Raw genomic sequence first — 18,448 nt, forward strand, 5'->3', positions numbered from 1 at the left:
CCGCAGCTATGGCTTGCCGATCCCACGCGATGGTTCATACAAGCTGAGAACAAGTTACGCAGTGGTCGCGTCACGTCAGGAGTTCGCAAGTATAAACTCCTGCTTGAAGCATTGCCGCTGCAGGCCATGGCCGACATACGTGACATCCCGCTTTAGCCACGTGACGAAACTTCTTATACGACAATCAAAGAGACCTTTCTTCGCCATCTCCTCCCATCGGCGCATCGTCGTATTCAGCAGCTCCTGAACAACGAAGAGCTCGGTGACAGACGGCCGTATTACGTGACTTGTTTCTGCAGCGTCTTCCAGTCAACGTACGAATGGCTCTCGTCACGGCTCAGCGTAAGTCCTTGTCGGAACTCGCCGAATTGGCTGACGAGATGATGAACATCTCTCCGCCAGTCATAAATGCTGTTCGTGGGTCTTCACTTGATGAAGTGGGTTCCAAGCAGTAAAAGAGTTCACATCTCAAGTAGCCGACTTGCGTCAGGAATCGCGCAACACTCGCAACTTCAATGACCGACTCTGTCCAGCTCTACAACCTCTAACGTCTATGAAACGGCCGTTTTAACAAGCTGGGCGCTGTTTTTCATCACAGAGCCTGTGTTACTACCACCGACGTTTTCTCGTCGCGGCTCGTCGATGTGTGTAACCCTGTTCGGGGTGCACGGGAAACACTCATGGCGGGTCAACAATAACCGCGGCGGGCGATCATGGCCATACGTCAAGCCACCTTTTCTATATAACCGCCCGAACCACAGGACTGCGTTTATTGGTAGACACTGTGGGGATGCGCGACTCTCACGCGTCCCCTGATGTTTTCCCCGCATGGCTCGCGTCTCCTGTGGTCCGGCTTCTCCGCGTGGCTAAGCGCCTGCGGCGGTCGTAGTGGTTGCGGCGCATTGCGAGAGATGGCGCGAGTGTCGCGATGCTAACGTAGGTTAGAGGTTGGGTTGCGTAAACTCAGAGAAGCCTCTGCGAATGTGCATGTGAGCATATGCACAATCCCAGAGGTCCAGGGCCAGGCTAGCGGGATGGAACGGAGTGTGTTTGAGGCTAACCAGGTCATTAGGGGTCTGAGCCGACCACTTAGGTACGGCGTAATTGAAGTAAACCGGGAAGTGTACGAGTCTGGCTCCCACCCTTTTGCACAGGATGGCATTCACTACAGTGGTGCCACGGGCGGGAGGGTAGGTAGTAGGATAGGGCGCCAAGCTACGGCTTTTTTGGGGGGACCCAGAGCCCTAAGGCCACCAGTATAGACGAAGACGGAGCCAGAGAGGCCCCGAGATTCAAGAAACGTAGAATCGGTAGGAGAAGAAATAGACGTAAGCACCAGGGGCAAGGTTATTCTGACATAGGGTACATTAACATGCAAGGTGGCAGGAATAGGCTGAACTGGGAAGAGATAGACGAGCAACTAAGGCAGGAAAAGCTGTTGGTATACGGGTTTGTTGAGACACATCTTAGGGACATGGAGCAACCACCCTGTAATCGTCACTATGCATGGGAATATTGCAATAGAACAGAGGGCAGTAGAAAAGGGGGTGGAATTGGTGCATTCATTCATAAAAGTATGAATTGGCAAAGGGTCAAACAGTAATGCAAGGAGAATTTATGGCTAAAAGGGAAAGTTGCAGGAGAGCAGACCCTCCTTGGCTTTGTATACCTGTGAACAGGAGCAAATGCCAAAGAGGAAAACAAAAAAATGCTGGAATGCATATTAAGTGACATTAATGCGCTAGGAGGAGGGTGCGAGATTATTATACTAGGAGATATGAACGCACACATAGAAGACATGGACGGGTACACAGACTCAACAGGCAACATGATGCTGGATATGTGTGAAATGCATGACTTAGTTGTATGCAACAGTACTGAGAAGTGTGAAGGGCAAATAACATTGGAGGTAGGGAGCCTGCAGTCGACGATAGATTATGCACTAGTGTCACATAGGATGCACGATAGGCTAAATGTAATGAACATAGATGAATATGGCTCCAGAAGTCTAGGTGGTGATCACAAACGTATTAAGGTGAGTTTTAGAAGAGAAATGAAAGTAGGGGGTAGGAGGCAAGATGAACAACCAGGTGGGATATTTTACTCGGAAAAGCAGCTTGAAATAGCAACCCAACAAATTGGGGAAGTAATTTCAGAGGATACAAAAACATAATCTACATATGCAAATCTAACAGGGCTATTTGAGCTAGAGCTTGCTAAGGTACGAGTCAGGCCAAAAGGGAACAGAAGACGTAAACCTAAGAGCTGGTGGGATGAGGAGGTTAAGAAGGCCATAGAGAAACGTGAGGAAGCATCCAGGCAACACAGATATTCAAAGCAGAGGGGTGAACCAGAAGCTAATGTAGGCAGAAAATGGAATAACTTCTTAAACTGTAGAAGGGAAGCATCCCATTTGATCAATGAGAAGATTGGAAGAAACGGGAGCCAATGGTTGTCAGAAGTAAACAAAAAGGATAAAAACGCAGCGAAGAAATTTTTGAAACATTTCAACTCCTTGAGTAATAAGACTAGCCTAGAGCAGAGGCTTATAGTTACAGCTCAAGGTGTTCGGCTAGAGGGAGATGAGGCAACGGAACATATAAGAACAATGATGACAGAAAAATTTAAAGAACAAAACATAGCATGTGCTCAATCAGGTGAGGATAGACTAGTTAGTGCGGTGTCTCCACTTGCGCAAAGCGAGTGGGAAAGGGCAGAGAAGAAGGTTCCTAGTAGCACGTCAACAGGTCCTGATGGCATCCCAATTATGTTGATAAAGACATTGGGCTCAAAATCTAAGAAAGCATTAAGAGAGGCAGTGAGCAAAATGATAATGGACGGTAAAGCCCCTGACGAGTGGAGACTGAGCAGGATGAGCATGATCCTGACCGTTAACAATCCAATGACATTCGCTCAAGCAGCGCGTGTTAGTCACTGATTGTTAGCATTGGTGGAAAGCAATCAATCGACGGTGCTACACAACACTCGAACGACGCTGCTAGACGCTCGGCTATCTTATCACACTGCTGCCAACGATCGGTCGTTTGCACGCTGAGCTGGCAGCAACGAATCTTTGCGTTGGAGGTTGCTTTCACAAATCTTTTCTGTTGAGAAACTCGCAGGTTGGTTTCATCCGCGCACGCTTTTCTCATTTATCCTGATAATGGTTTTGCTCCACCACTTCACCACGTCCGACGAGAAACGCAGGGGCACAGTACACAAACACACCCGCCGCTCACAGTAGGTAGCAGACTTTGGCGAACTCTCCTCGTCGTAACTTAGGAGGAAAACAAAACACCACGATGTTTGTTTGCAGCGGTATGCCGCCGCGGGATCCTGTTTCCACACGAAGCGCAGCGCAGCGCCACCGATGTTCGCTGCAATATTTCTTCGCCGGCTCACGGCTCAGAACAAACGCACGCGGCACAAATTGTGCATCGTAAGCTCACAATAATATTTCCGGCATGACAGACCACCACAAACAATTCGAATTCACTCTGACGAAGGGAGACGCACAGAGCTGACGCGACTCGGCCCAGTCCGAAGCGAGGGCGGCCATGTTAGGCACGTTCTCCGTCGGCGGGGTCACCGGCCGTCCAGCTCATGACGTCACCTGAAGTGCGCGCCTATTTCTGGAGGCTCGTGTGCATCCGCCTTTGAGGGGCAAATGCCGCTGCCTTCTAAAGTTGCATCCGACTATAGAACTGCATGGTAAAAGTCGTCATTGAAAGAATGAAGTCCGCCACTGTCGCATTCAGGACACAGACGGAGGCAATTTACGGCGGCAAGGCGAATATTAGTAACTGAAATGTATAGGGACCGAAGTTAAAAGCCGGCGCAAAAATATGGCAAATACATAACAAGAATAGGAACTGAAATACATTAACTAAAATAAGCACAATAAAGAATTTTCCAGCATCGCGTAAATGCACTATATGAAGTACAATGAGCGTAATTGTAAGTTATGCAGCTGAGTAGGTCTCAGCGCAGTGATTGAGAACACAACGGTTTGCTAAGACTAAAAGCGGTGAAAAACATATTAAAATAACAGAAAAATAGCATTGGCACAGAATAACAAAGAAAGCGTCGCAGTTAACATTACTAAAACAGCGGCACGTGTTAACCTAATGAGAAACAAAGTACAGACGGTTTTGTCGGTGCCAGTCTAGGAATATCGTGCGAAAACGCATTTTCTTGGAACACGTAAGCCATTTTCTTGCACCAAGTTCAGCATTTCTGGGCTGTTGCTTGACTGGTTGCTAGTTAAATGCTTTGCAGTCGCGATGTCTTGTTAAACTGCTTTTTTATTGCACACATGATCCGCATAGTAATGCACAGTGACTTCCATATAGCATACAGGGTTACGGTGAACACATGAGGATGACAGACTTGCACTAATACCGTTTCGTCGTTTCTGCCGTACTAGCCAATGTAGTATAGCAGCCTTCGCACTTGCATGGAGGGTATATGCGTGGAGAAATCATGCACTCCGCTATACAGTTCAGCGGAGGCAGGTGAGCAGACTTGGGCGGTTATTTATTCCTATTGCTCACATAGTAGAAAGGCACTTTAGTTTGGACGCGCGAAGGTATACATGTTCTGCACACCTGAAACGAAGAGAATTATTCAACATCGGGAAAGGCCAAAGCCATGGTCGCATACATGGCGGCCGTGACGCAGTCCAAGTCCTTGTTGTGCCACAGTCTGTCTCACACTGATCACGTTAAGCCAAACGGGTCGTCGATGAAGTACCGCTTAAAGGTGGCCGTCGCAGCCGTTGCCAAAGAAAGGTGCCCCTCGGCCTTGCGATGATAGTATGCAACGTCCGCAGCTAGTAGGGCTTGTCGTTGTTCATCCGTTTCCGCGGCGCGCTTGGCATCCTTTTGCAATCTGTCGTTCGCACATCGCTTTTGTCGTTCTTCGACAGTTTCTTTTGCACGTTTCAGCACCATGAATTGTCTTCTTTGTTGCCGCAGTCGCAATCGCTTGGCCACATCTTCGTCGTCAGTCCAATACCCTTTCCTCTGTCGCCGAAGTCATTTCTGTTCGCTGTGCTTGGCGCGACGAAGAAGGAGAAGAGGCTTGCACGCGAAATGCGACTGATGAAACGTGCGTACGAAGAGGCTTCACAATGACAGGCGAAATCCAGTTTGGTTGGCTAGTAGTGCTTTGGAACTAAAAATGGCTGCGGGTTAGCTCAGCTAAACCTGGATGATCATCACCAGCAGCCTATATTTATGTCCACCTGCAGGACGAAGGCCTCTCCCTGTGATCTCCAATCACGCCTGTCTTGCGCTAGCCGATTCCAAATTGCGCCTGCAAATTTCCGAACTTATCACCCCACCTAGTTTTCTGGCGTCCTCGACCGCGCTTCCCTTCTCTTCGTATCCATTCTGTAACTCTAATGGTCCACCGGTTATCCATCCTACGAATTACATGGCCTGCCCAGCTCCATTTCTTCCTCTTAATATCAACTAGAATATCGGCTATCCCCGTTGGCTCTCGGATCCACACCGCTCTTTTCCTGTCTCTTAACGTTAGGCCTATCATTTTTCGTTCCATTGCTCCTTGTGCGGTTCTTAACTTTTCGTAAGCTTCTTTGTTAACCTCGAAGTTTCTGCCCTGTAAGTTAGCACCAGTAGTATACAATGATTGTACACTTACAATATATAAAAAGAAAAGACGAATGCCGCTCAATCCGCGGAGCTTGTCTTCGAAGGTTGTGCAGAGCTACAACATTTAATAACAGCGTCAAAGCAATAACCCTTTATTCACCAACGTTCTGTGCAACTTTATTCGAGACCGTTGCCAGGTTCCTCAATCTCGTCATTTGATACCGATGTCTCTTCGTAGGAATAATCTTCACCGTCAGCACAGAAGTACTCGCATTGTGTTTTGGAGTCGAAAACGTTACAACTGGTGTTCATTGCTTTGACAAGAACGCATGAGTGGTTGGTCGCGTTGTAGGTGTACAGGTCATATCCGTTAGGGTCCTCCGGTGGCATGGAGCAATTGCACGCTGCAAGAAAGACCGGAGAATGCATTTTCTTCTAACACAAGTTTAGAAATTGTACTAAATATTGTGTTTTACCGCGATGGCTGTTGGGCAATAATGAGTGAACAGAACTGTTTGGTAACACCAGCAACAGTTGTAATACGTTGCTGAGAAGGACATTTTCGTGGCTAGATGGTTCGGACTTGAACGCTCAACAAACCTATACCTTATACAGGACGAAGTAAGGTAGACAAGAGAAACGACTGCCGTGTGACTGCTTTTCTTTCGTCTAAGGTATGCGCTTTTTAGGCCTGCAAGTAAGTTTTCAGGTAAGTGACGCCGATTCAGCAAGCAAGCCGCATCGCATCACAGGTTGGTTTTCGGTGGTAAGCACAAATCCCATTAAATACTGCCATTCTTCGTGAGCCTAGAATTAATACGTATGATTGCTCAAAAACAGGATTGAAACAATCAAGTGTCATCAAGGTTTATTCAGTATTGCGTCTATCGTTAAGTGAACATGTATACGTCATTCAACATGAATAGACCTAGTCGCACTAAGGGTCAACGAATCAGGCTCTTTTACACGAATTATTACATAGCAGTAGGTGATGCATTTGTGACTAGTGAATGGGGGATGCATTGCGATTCAGGAAAACATATGCAGTTTTCCTATAGGGTGGCCAATTTCAAATATATGTGAAGTATAAGCTGTCATGTACTGCTGTTCTTCTTGCTCCAGCAGGAAACACGCATACTTCTCTCTACATTCAAATATTCGAGAGCAAAATCTGGTGTTCCAATAGAGAGGCATGGTTTGAGTAAGGCCTGCGCGACATTACCTAAAGGTCAATTTTTAAGATAGGTCGTTGAAGTTGCGGGAAAGAATCAATGATCACGAAAAGGTTCAATAATTGCTTTCTACTGTACTCAGTGAGGCACATTGCCAATGTTGGAGCTGATGCATCACGTGTTTCCATTTTTCACTATTCAAACATTTATATGCTACTTGAAGCGCCGTTGGATTCGCAGTGGCTTCAATCTGGCCTATTATTACTGCAAGAATTAAGAGAGTGTCGGCGCAAATAAGTGGTTTCTATGCATGACGCCCTCCACCATTACTTCAAGGGCTTCAAAGGCCAGCTTGCACTAAGTGACATATGCACGTCGTGAGGACCTTAAGGGGTGGTTTAAGTTACCCTTTCCCCAACTCGCGGCCTTAATAAAAAAAACTTCACTATAGAAGAGGCTCTGCTGCTGTAATGCACTTCAGCTCGTGTTGTATTCTTCTAAAACAGTTATCAGACATTTCAAGGGCAATCTTGCATATGTGTCCCGCTATTTAGAACAGACATCAATTATTGAATGAGCTGTTGCATTGTTCGTCATACATACGCCTAATTCTAACTCATTATTGCTTACTAATTTTCACATGTAAATATTATGCAGGAACTCGGACTCATATTGTTATGCAGTTATCTAAGGGTTATGAGCCGCCATGTATGATTCCGGAACAAGTCTGGCCACAAAGGAGTTCTTCAAGATCAACTTTAACATAAATTGTCCACCGTCCTTAAATTGTGTCCTAACCGAAGTGCGCCAGCCACCGCCGTGAATCCAACCAGCGACCTTGTTCTCATCGGGAAAATGCAATGGGCGTCTTACGCTGGAGTTTGAGGTATAGTACCGGCGCCTGGTGGCGGCGAGAGAAGTTAAATCTGGGTAGTACCAGCTTGGGCAGTATATTGAGCCCTGGCTGTTGCGAAGCGCGTTTCTAGCCCGAGTTTTACGTCGATTCGCACTTTTTTTCGGCCCTGTTGCGAGTGCAAAATGCTCGTCACTTGTCAGAGACCACGCCGACCACGCTGCGAGCTGGCCGCAGCCTAGTTTAACGAAAACTGACTCTTCGCGTGCCGTGGGACGTAATGCTGGAAGCAGAAGGAATCGAAGCGACACCGATCCGGAGAGACCTAGCTCAGCCGCGAAAAAGCGTCACCGTCGTTACTGCTGCGTCGTGAGCTGCCACGAGCAAGAAGGCCTGAATTCCAACATCACATTCTACCGTTTTCTTTCAAGGCCTCACGAAGCGGGGCGTCGGGCGCGCTGGATAACTTCATTACCCCACTATGAGCAGCACAGGTTTGAGAGTTAAGTGTGCTCATCCTTGACCTCAAGCCAGCACGTTGAGGCAGCGCAGCAAGGAAGTATTGATCGCAGCACATCGATGTTCGAGCGCTGTGATTAAAAGCTACATCAAGCGAGCAGCGCGCGAGCTCGCGCTGCAGCGCGATTCGCACGTAGTACGTTACTGCGAGCTTATATGCAGTGCATCAGTTATTTATCAGTTGCTAAAGGGACACATGGCCGTTACTACAGCGCAGGCATGACTGCTTGTTTAGCGGCATGCAGTCAACAAATATTCCAGGAGGCCCGCCGTTTCGCGGCATGCTGAAGGATCGCTGCCGTAGCGGCGCGTACGATCGTGCGCTCGAGCAGTTCGCACATCGCGGCAAGCTGAAAGACCGCTGCCGTCGCGGCGCGTACCGTAGTGCGCTCGAGCAGCTCCGTACACATTATGTCTGCTTATCGCTGCTGTGAATTCATTTATAGCAAGCATTTGCTCGCGTTTGTGTGCCTGAATCTAGCAGCGTGTAACCCTTACCTGAAGTTCAACTTCGTACGTCACTCGCTTCACTTGCGATTGACACAGCGCTAAAACTTCGCTGATTATTTCTTGAACGGCGTACACGTATTCGGTGTTGCATAATTTCTTGCCTTTACGCTGCGTGCCACCCCTAAAAAAATCTTTGGAGCCCGATATTCGCTGCAAGCCATGGTACAACACAACCGAAAGTGGCGGGTCCATATTGTAAACGTGCTTTCCGAAGCAGGCGACCGAGCTTGGTACTACTCAGTTTCGGATTGAGGGCGCTTTTTAGCACCATTTTTGCAGCACCCCCTGGGCAACGGAGAAGCCCCATAACCACTTAGCTACCATGACTATAGAGCATGAAACTATGCCTAAGACTTAACTTACCAGATATATGGTGTACTTCGCCTTCCCAAGTGGGCATCCTACACTAACCTGTACTTCTCCGCCTCCGTGAACTCACTTTATGACTTCAATGTATTGAAGCCACCGTCTAACATTTTCTAAGCATCATAATTCGCCCTAATGTTAAGCCACCTTGAGCATATGGAGGTTCTTTTTCACTACGCAAACGTTGAAGCTGGTAGCTTTTTTAACTTTCGCGCGGAGATTACATGCAACGTTCAGAAACGATCGTTATTTTTTAGCAGTGTCTCATTAACTGCATATTTTACTCAGGTAAATTTTATGAAGTATCTAGGTCGTTACAATAACTCTTTTCAACTGCAGCACTTTTCACTGATATGCCCTGTTTTATTCTCTTGTACAATGGTTTAAACTTTGCGCATCATGACCTCTTGTTACCCAGGCGCACGGCATGGACAAAACACCCTATATTGACATCCTTTAAACACCCTGTACAACACACCGCTAAGTTTACGTCATTCATTGAGCAGACAGTGAAGACCACAATGCTGTCATATTGCATTATCATTATAATACTTTTCATTATATCCACTGCAGGGCGAATACCCTTCTCGGAAATAACCTGTTACTCCTGTATTGCGCCAGCATTTTTAATGGATTTCACTTTGAGAAATTCAATTTTTGTATTATGCCTAAGGGCAAGCTTTCGAAATAAAAAAAATTTTTGTTACTAACACATCGCGCAACGCCGAGGGCCTGCGCGGTCGAGGTGGTTGGGGATGATTTTCTTCGCCATGGACGCTGACATCCACGCCGACGCCGACGCCGGTTTTTCTGTGACACGGGGACCTTAACGCTATCGCGTTAAAACGTATTTGTTCAAGCGACAGCGTTAAGGGTCCCGCGTCAGAGAAAATCCGGTGTCGGCGTCATTGTCCATGAGCGAAACTATCCATATATATTTATGTAGAAGCATATGTCAGGCCTTGCTATATGACATGCGATAAATACCGCTTACCTTGCCACACCATTCTATCAATGAAGGTGCTCATACCTAGTCTTACATTCTTGACAAAGTTATTTGTCGGAATTTTTAGAATGACAGCCCACAAGCAAATGTCATGAAACAACACACCGACAGCGCATGTCTTTCATGTTAAATCTTCTCATAATAAAATATAGAAAGTGCGCAACAATACCAGAAACCTGAAAGCGATGTTAATTTTTTGGCGGAGCCATGCATGACCTCTGGAATCGGCCCAGGCAATGGAGCGCGTTCCTACCAGCAAGTTCACATTCTTGCGTAGCGTTCAACGCAAGCCTTTCCCGGCAAACATTACGGTTGCATAAGCTGCAGTTTCAGTTGCAGGGAAGCGTGAGAAGCGTGAGAAGCAGTCAAGGCTATTTGAATGCTATCGCGTTCCACCCTTAAAGGCGAAGCTCCAAGTTTTTATTGAAGTTTTGGAACCTTACGAGCGTATTCGGGAAAAGACGGTTTTGTATAGTGCTCCCTGTCTGGTACGTCTAGGTCGATTTCCCACAGACTGAGTACTCAAAGATATCAAGAAGTTTACTGGTACCAATAACGCAAGAAACTGGTTACTTTATAGATTTAATGTGGAAGGGTACTCGTCAGACAAGAACACTCATTATAAATGATGACTTACTTTGAGGCAAAAGGCATCTGGGTGTTTCATTTCGCCATGTACAATCTAGAAAAAGATAGAGAGGAATGAGTAGCATGCACAACTTTAGCCAGCTTATTTCTAAGTTTCTCGCCTTAGAAGTGTAATAAAGGTTGAGCCATTGATGCAGCGTATTGGAAATATATTTTTTATTTCATTCTTTTTGCCTTTGTAATCATTGTTTTTGTGTCGCACGTGTAGAACTAGGTCAAAAGCAACCTCTATGTTTAAGAAATGGCACTAAAAGCGCTCTTTTTGTCCTTCCTGTGTGAACTTATTTTATATTTCAATTCAAAATGCAAGGTAACGGGGCAGGGTTTTGACGTAACATTTCTCCTTAGGATATATTTTGCATTCCTTCTTCATTTTGTGTGTAGTCACATATATAGGCGTTGACACAACGATGATAAAATACAATATTTTTGCAACTGTGCGTGCTTTCCTACCTGCATGATTTTAATACTATTTTTGACATGAAGATATATGATGGACAAGAACACGGTAATTTATTAAGGAATCGCTGCCGAGTTTCATAACGCCAGATTTGTGGGAAATTATGCTCAATAAAAGCACCAGGAATGAGCGTTTCAAGATTATGTGCCTTTCGACATCCGGATAATATATACATAGGAAGAGCGCCGAGTGCATATTTGTTATTGCAGCTTCCTCTGGTGCTTGATTTTTGAGCGGAATGCACATAAACATGCAGGCCAGCAAGCAGTGTGCACCAACGCTTTTCGAAGCCAGTCTACGTGTTTTGTGTGCTTTCTCGTCCAATCTATTCGCACCGCCAATATACGGTTTGCAGGAAGCACCTCTCAATTAGCCAGAAAGAAAGCTCTTTTGCATTGCCAGGCGCTGCTTTCGAAAACATAATCGTTACATAACCTACAATGACGACACGAAATACATGCTTCCATATAAAATTTGATGTACTGATGAGTTTGGAAACTTACCTAGGTCATACATGTGGCCCATTTCGACTAGAAGCAGGCTCAGCGTAAGAGCCGAGAGAACAAAGAAACACAAGTTCTGCATGTTCGTCCCGAGGTTAACTTGAGATGTGATTTCTATTGTCATACTGGCAGTCTTTAAATAGCTTCATCATGAGCAATCGTAAACACAACATGACATTTAAAAAAATTTGACCTATCCAATAAACAAATAAGCATGCCATAATTGTGAATAAATATAGAGTAAATACTTTCTTTAAAATTTTTGGACGGCGAATACTGACGGCCAAGAAGAAGCGCAGCGTTCATTCAGCAATCCTGCAGACGTCATAGAAAATATTTTGTTGACGTATGTATTGACGCTATAGCTTGACGTTTGTACTATACATTGACATGAAAGCTGAAGTGTCTTTTTGCATTCTTTATAATGAGGAACACTCGTTTGTTTACAGGGGTGCGTCATTTGAAATGCTTAAACCTATGGTCTGCAGTTTGCGTACCTTCTTCTTAGAAGAAGTGCCTGAGTGGAAGTTGCGTGCTGCAGTTTTCACCAGCTTGACGTGCGAACTATTGCTATGAAATTTGGTACGGTTGTCGTTTCGTACACGTCTCGAATACCGGTGGCTCTGTCGTGACTTAATCTCATAGAAAAACAATTTCATTGGGGGAGACCTAAAAGACGAGAATTTGCGATCAGCTGTCTGCGCATTATTGCGCTCTGCAGTAACGTAAAAACGTTACGTCGGACAAACGGGCCGTTGCATCAACGACCAGCTCCGAGAGCATGCAAACAACGTAAATAACAGGAAGGGAGGGTGGCTGGCACTTCATTGTGATGAATGCGGCTGTAGACCAAGGTTCGAAGAGTGCATGATCATCGAAAAGTCGAACAATGAGATGACACGCCTCATTATTGAGGCCCACTGCATCACAACTTTAACAGATAAGTGTATTAGCATGGCCTATATCACCTTATGAGCTAAGGAAATAGCGTACTTGAAAAGCACATCACGCGCGTGTTGATTTTTTGTGTGTCGATGTGGTTCCGCCCTTGGTGTGATGCGCTGTACTGCCGGTGGCAAGGTATAAATAAGGTAACGGTCTTCTCGCAATAAACTGTTGACAGTTTGCGCTTCGTGTGTGTTATACGTGTTCCCTGTTTTGTCCATGTTGTTTGCGCGCAATGATACACGGTATTATTGCGCTCATCCAGGTCAATTACTCACAGGATACCCTGAACATGAGAAGGAAGCTTTCATGAGGATAAAAATGGGTCGGAGCGCAAACATCAGGCTATAATAAATCCCAATGTACCATTGTATAGTAATATACCAAATCATACGCGGGAGCTTATCATTGATCTTGGAGCGACACGTCTACACTCATTGCCCTCGACAGGTGCTTATATGCAGGGCAGAAACTACGAGGTCAGCAAGCAACCTTGTGGACAAGCTAAGAGCCACGTAACGGGCGATCGTATGAGTAATGTTAGGCGCAAAGTTGAGACCCGGGAAAAGAGTTGGGCTATAAGTGAGCAATCCGGCTTAGCCGATTTTCTAGTTGACACTAGGAAAACGAGAAACTTGGAGTACGCTTAAGCTTCGCCCTTAAGAGTGGAACGCGATACCATTATTGGACGCCGTTGACGCCGACACTGACACCGTATTTTCTGCGCCATGGGGCGCGATCAAAACGAATTATCAGGCGAAGTCCCAATTTGACCTGCCTAGGATGCGAGCGCCATCTGGATATCATTTTCGCCAGTATAAAGTACCCGAACACGCGGCTGTGGGTCTGGCAGAAATGCTGGAAAAGGGGTTTGTGTTTGAGTTTCCTCGTAGCAGAATTAGGTTTTTAAAAATCGTACATTCAAATTACAATCCGACGTTGAATGGTAATTAATCCGACGGCGAATCCGACGCCGAATGGTAAAGTCGTGCTTTAAAAATGTTCTCACGGATTTCGCTGTGAGAAATTCAATTTTGGTTCACGTGGGGGGCCTGCTTGGTCGGAGGGGGGGGGGGGGGGGATGATTTTCTCCGCCACCCACCGACATCGCACGCCGACGCCGGCTGCCGAGGCCGCATTTTCCTCGACACGAGCCCTTAACGCTATCGCCTCAATATTGAGCTGGGCAGTTCCTGTAATGCGCATGGAGCTGGGTAGGCCATGTAATGTTTATGGCCCATAACCGGTTTTTCAATTACTGGCAGAGAATGTGTGACAAGTATAGAAAAACCAGTCGAGGACGACAGACAATTTGGTGAGGTGATAAAATTAGAAAATTTGGTGCCACAACTTCGAGTCAGCCACCGCAAGACAGGAGTATTTCGAAATCACTCGCAGAGGCCTTCGTCCTACAGTGGACATAAACAAAGACTGATTATGATAATGATGTAGCCCGTTCTTGAGTCTTCAGAATGAATGCAGAAATTACAAAAGTTGACGGATAACAACCTAAGCATAGGATCATGCTAGTAATTTTTTTGGAATTAACTCGCTTCAGCACTAGACTAATTACCGCGTTCTTTACAATAACAGTTTTCGTATTTCAAAGTTAAGTGGTAATTTTGGTCAGAAATTAAGTGAGCGCCAATACATGTGGTTTCATTAACCATTCAGTGAGGTTAATGAGTCTCCTTCAAAAATAATGCAAATACTGTAGTCGAACATAGACAACATCTTTGTGCTTTTGCGCAGCTGACTTCGTAAATTCTGTATTCACGGTAGAAAAAATCAGCTAATCGACTCACGGTAGGACTCGTTCTTTCTAAGATCGTGGAATATACCTGCTCTGTCGCTGAAGTACAGTACGACGCTTCAAAAACACTTCCTAAATGTGTTTTGTTAAATTAAGCCAGGGATATACCACTCGGGTGATTCAAGATGTTTTTCAGGCTGTCAAAAACTCAGGAAAATTAGGTAAACATCATTTTCTGTGCTAACCATGCATGATGAAACGACATTATATATCTTGCCTAATACTTTTATTTATATTTGGAAAAAAGGAAGAGCAGTTGCGCAAAAATAGTAAATTATTGTTCATCGATACTGGCTGTGATTGATTGGCTGATTCATAGGATCTACCTTCTCAAAGCAACTACAGTGAAATTAGTGACATTCTAGTGGAAGGCTCCGGAGTAATTTTGACCACCGTGGGTGTCTTAATGTGTGCCTCCCGATAAGTACAGGACAGTTTTTGCATTTCGGCTGCATTTAAATGTGGCTGCTGGGGCCACGAATCAAACCCGTAATGACGTGCAGCTCGAAACTGCCGTGGTATCCTTGCGGTTAACTTATAGGGTAAACAAAAACCTGGTATGCAAAGTGAAGGTTGGTTTTTTTTTAATTTATTGCAATTATCATTATTTGCCTAATAATGCTCTTAAGTCTATCTATCTAGACTCTTACGCCGACATATTGACCCAAGTCTTATACTAGATTGGGGCATTAGGTTCGGGGTCACGATGCCATCGTGTTCGTTCTATCGTCTTCATCCCTATTCACCATTAATTAATCTCCTGGAATGTCACACCATCTTCGTGCAACAGTCGTCATCCTCGCATAGTCGTCAAACCACCCTCATCAATCCAGAAATGTACATTTTCAACATGCCGTCATGTTGGCGCTATCATACTGCTTTCATCCTTCCATCGAAGTTATTCATACGGCAGCGCGAGTCACAACAGCACATTCGCTAGTCACTGGCAAACAACATCATTGCAGGTTGCGTGGCTATATTCATTCCTTGTGCAGTGACCAAAGCATGCGCACTACGTGGTGCTGTCCCCATTGATTAAATCCGTACAGACAATATTTTATTAAACATTAGTAAAGATTTCAGTAGAATTTTAAGCAAAACAAAAAAGTCATTTGTAAGTTAGCCCCCTTACACTGAGAAGTAGAAAAATTCAATTCTATATGGTATTTCTCACAAGCAAGGAAAATTTGAATGGAAACGAAAAACATATACTAAACGGTACATTTTGAGTCAAAAACATTTCGTATATCCACCGACAGAAAGAAGACCAAGTATTCACATGACAGACTCTACTGTCCCAGATTACAATACTTGTACGGATGGATGAAATATGGAGAAAAAATAGAAGTCTTTGTTATTATTTATAGAGACAATGCAATTATATTTCAAAAATAGTTCTCCCTGCTATATTTCTCAAGCATCCTTGAAGCGGTAGCAGCAGCAATATTAGAAGCAACAAGATACATCTTGAATGATGAAAATACTGAACATTTCGACATTTTAACAGACAGCATTTCCACAATGAAAATAGTACAATATCCCCACAACTAATATTCTTTCGTTCAAAGATAAAGAATCAAAAAGGTAAAATTTAGGTATGCCACAAGGTTACGTTAACTTGTGTCAAAGGAAAACCAGAAAAACATGGCAAATAAAATGGATATGAATTAGCTAAATTTCTAAATATGGTACTACCATATACTCTTATCATTTATAAAAAAATTGGTAAACAAGATAAAATTCAAAAGTAAAATTTTGATTATTAAACTAGTGCAAAAATAATAAGCAGCAGTATGAATTAAGGATGTGAAATCACTATTACAACGTTTTCCGTTCAATCATTTAGTCTAAGCCACTTCTGGACAGCGAACAATTGCATTTTTTGACAGGACTTAATATTTCAGAAAAGGATCATTGCTTCTGCAGATAATATGGGCAACATTTTAATCAATATTTATTACATTGTTCATTACCAATTGACGAAAGAAAATGTTTTAGAGAAATTTCGAAAGCAATTAAAATACAGTCGAACCAGGAGTAATCTAATCTGAAGGGTATCACAAGTCCCTTCCACGTATAGGTAAATTGACATATAAAATAAACATCTTAAACAGAAATTTTCAATGGTATTTTAGAGCTCTTCCATATACACAATAATTCGTTATATGTGCATTCGATATATCAGTGTTTGACTTCAACAGAATTGTGTTTCCTCGTAGGTTCAAATTACAATCCGATGCTATCAAGTCTGCAGGTTGCGTGTAAGTCGTACTTTACAAACTTTGGGACGCTGTTTACTTTCAGAACTTAATTATTTCAATAACGAACTTGCACCAGACGGACGGTCTACTAGAATGAGGATTTATGCGGCACTCCGGCTCATTTGCATGCGCGCATGACCAACGTGTACACACGATATTTCTGTCCTTGATGAGTGGGCGCTCTGTCTGCTGCATCGGTCGTGCAGTGTGTGCTGCGACCGTAATCGACCTCAGTGCAAGACTGCTAGAAAATTACAGTGACGTTCAATTTGCGAACGTGGGTTACGCGTAAGCGTATGGACGCTGCGAACTCGCGTCGCGGCGTCGAGGCACCAACGGAAAGGGCGCGAACGAGATTGTCGACGCAACATTGATCTCATCGGTGCGATGCCTTGTGGGGGTGACACTTGTGTAACGTCAGCAACAGCTTCGCTGTACATCCATTTTCAGAGTGGAATGGAGGCGGAACTTTTCTTGCATCTCACTTCCTATACCATGGAATTTCAAGTCGTACGTCGCTCCTCAGATATTTGTCGATAACGTCAGGCTCACCGCTATGCCAGTTCTCAGGACGGCGCATAGTGGTTGTCGGGCGTCGTCCAAAGCCGCCAATGAACGGTGTGCTGTTACAAACCTTACAATGCAGCTGCGCGAGTAAGCCTCTTTTATCATAATCAAAGATATCCTATTCGTTTTGCAAGCCAGAAATGACGCTTAATTGCGATCCCTAAAGCTGCAATACTCACACTCTCTCTTGCCAGCCATTTTCCTTGCTTTGCTGCTGTTTCCAGTCGTGTTTATCAGACAGAAAATAACAATAGAGGTAGTGGGAATCTACGTTTTGTACCATTATTAGCTTGTTTTGTATGGTGATTATTTTAAAGAGTATCGCTATGCGAATCAACATAAGAGCTTGTAACTATATAAATGTTACAAAAATTGAAAAGTCCCAGGTAACGTTTTGGGGACTGCGGTCTTAAACATTACTATTTCTTTACTTAAACGGCTTGGAGCATTACCATCAATACTTTGCGTGGTTATTTAAAATGGGTTTAATGACTTGCGACGTGGTACCTGCTAAAAATAAGCAGTGCACGTGGTCGCAGCTTTCCCATAAACATCAAGGAAATGGAGTTTACCGACCTACTGATGACGCTCAAATTGTTATTTGTTCATTACAATGATATCAAACGCGAGAATGTGTTTTTATGTTTTTATACGTAGGGGCAAGTGTTTCTCTGCAGGTGTCAACATTCTATGTTTAGTGCCCTTTATTATATGCTCCTCGTGGATGTTTTTCTCAACGAAAAGAGCACTACGTCACGTGGCACTCGAGAGTTTCGTTCGGAGTGACGTGCGAACAATGTTTGTGAAATTCGGTGACATGCGTATTTCTTACAACTGAACACCTCAGATACCAAAAGCTTTGAGCCATACCCAACGTACACGTATTGTAAAAAGCGCACATTACTGATACTGAATAAATAATTCATGGCGTCTTTCTCAAAATCAAGTGTACCTCACAAATAATATTATTGTGTATTGAATGTTACTTTTGTCGCGCTCAAAGTTTTTCTCTGTGGAGGCGCCCACCTTGCGTTTCAACATTCCTTCCAGTCAAGATGTGCCATGAATCTTCAGTTTTAGCGCGAAATGTCAACATGACTGAAACACATTGTCATATGTCATTTTAGAAGGGAGAGTTATAAACAACAATGGTATTTTCAGAGGTGCATTACGAGGTTTGACGAGAGGTTCGATGAAGGGCTGTCATTTC

The 18,448-nt window shown here is 44.4% G+C and overlaps 2 protein-coding genes across 3 annotated transcripts in view; one reads left to right on the top strand and one right to left on the bottom strand.

Annotated features, from left to right (window-relative positions):
- Positions 1-18,448, top strand: part of LOC119464125 (rab-like protein 2A) — a 411,477-nt gene that overhangs the window by 76,198 nt on the left and 316,831 nt on the right. The window lies entirely within an intron of this gene.
- Positions 5,752-11,749, bottom strand: LOC119464942 (uncharacterized). The gene is made up of 3 exons (XM_037725806.2): positions 11,653-11,749; positions 10,679-10,723; positions 5,752-6,019 (listed from the first exon to the last, which is right to left on the bottom strand). Exons 1-3 carry the CDS (start codon positions 11,732-11,734, stop codon positions 5,793-5,795), a joined length of 354 nt encoding a protein of 117 aa, XP_037581734.1. The 5' UTR covers positions 11,735-11,749; the 3' UTR covers positions 5,752-5,792.

This window comes from Dermacentor silvarum, chromosome 9, assembly GCF_013339745.2.
Source record: "Dermacentor silvarum isolate Dsil-2018 chromosome 9, BIME_Dsil_1.4, whole genome shotgun sequence".
Lineage (NCBI taxonomy): Eukaryota > Metazoa > Arthropoda > Arachnida > Ixodida > Ixodidae > Dermacentor > Dermacentor silvarum.

Bases quoted from the DNA above. Each gene is read 5' to 3' on its own strand.
- LOC119464942 (XM_037725806.2), bottom strand. From the start codon at position 11,734: ATGCAGAACTTGTGTTTCTTTGTTCTCTCGGCTCTTACGCTGAGCCTG. The intron at 10,724-11,652 runs GTAAGTTTCCAA...ATCTTTTTCTAG, and splicing joins GGGCCACATGTATGACCTAG to ATTGTACATGGCGAAATGAA. The intron at 6,020-10,678 runs GTAAGTCATCAT...TCTTTCTTGCAG, and splicing joins CAGATGCCTTTTGCCTCAAA to CGTGCAATTGCTCCATGCCA.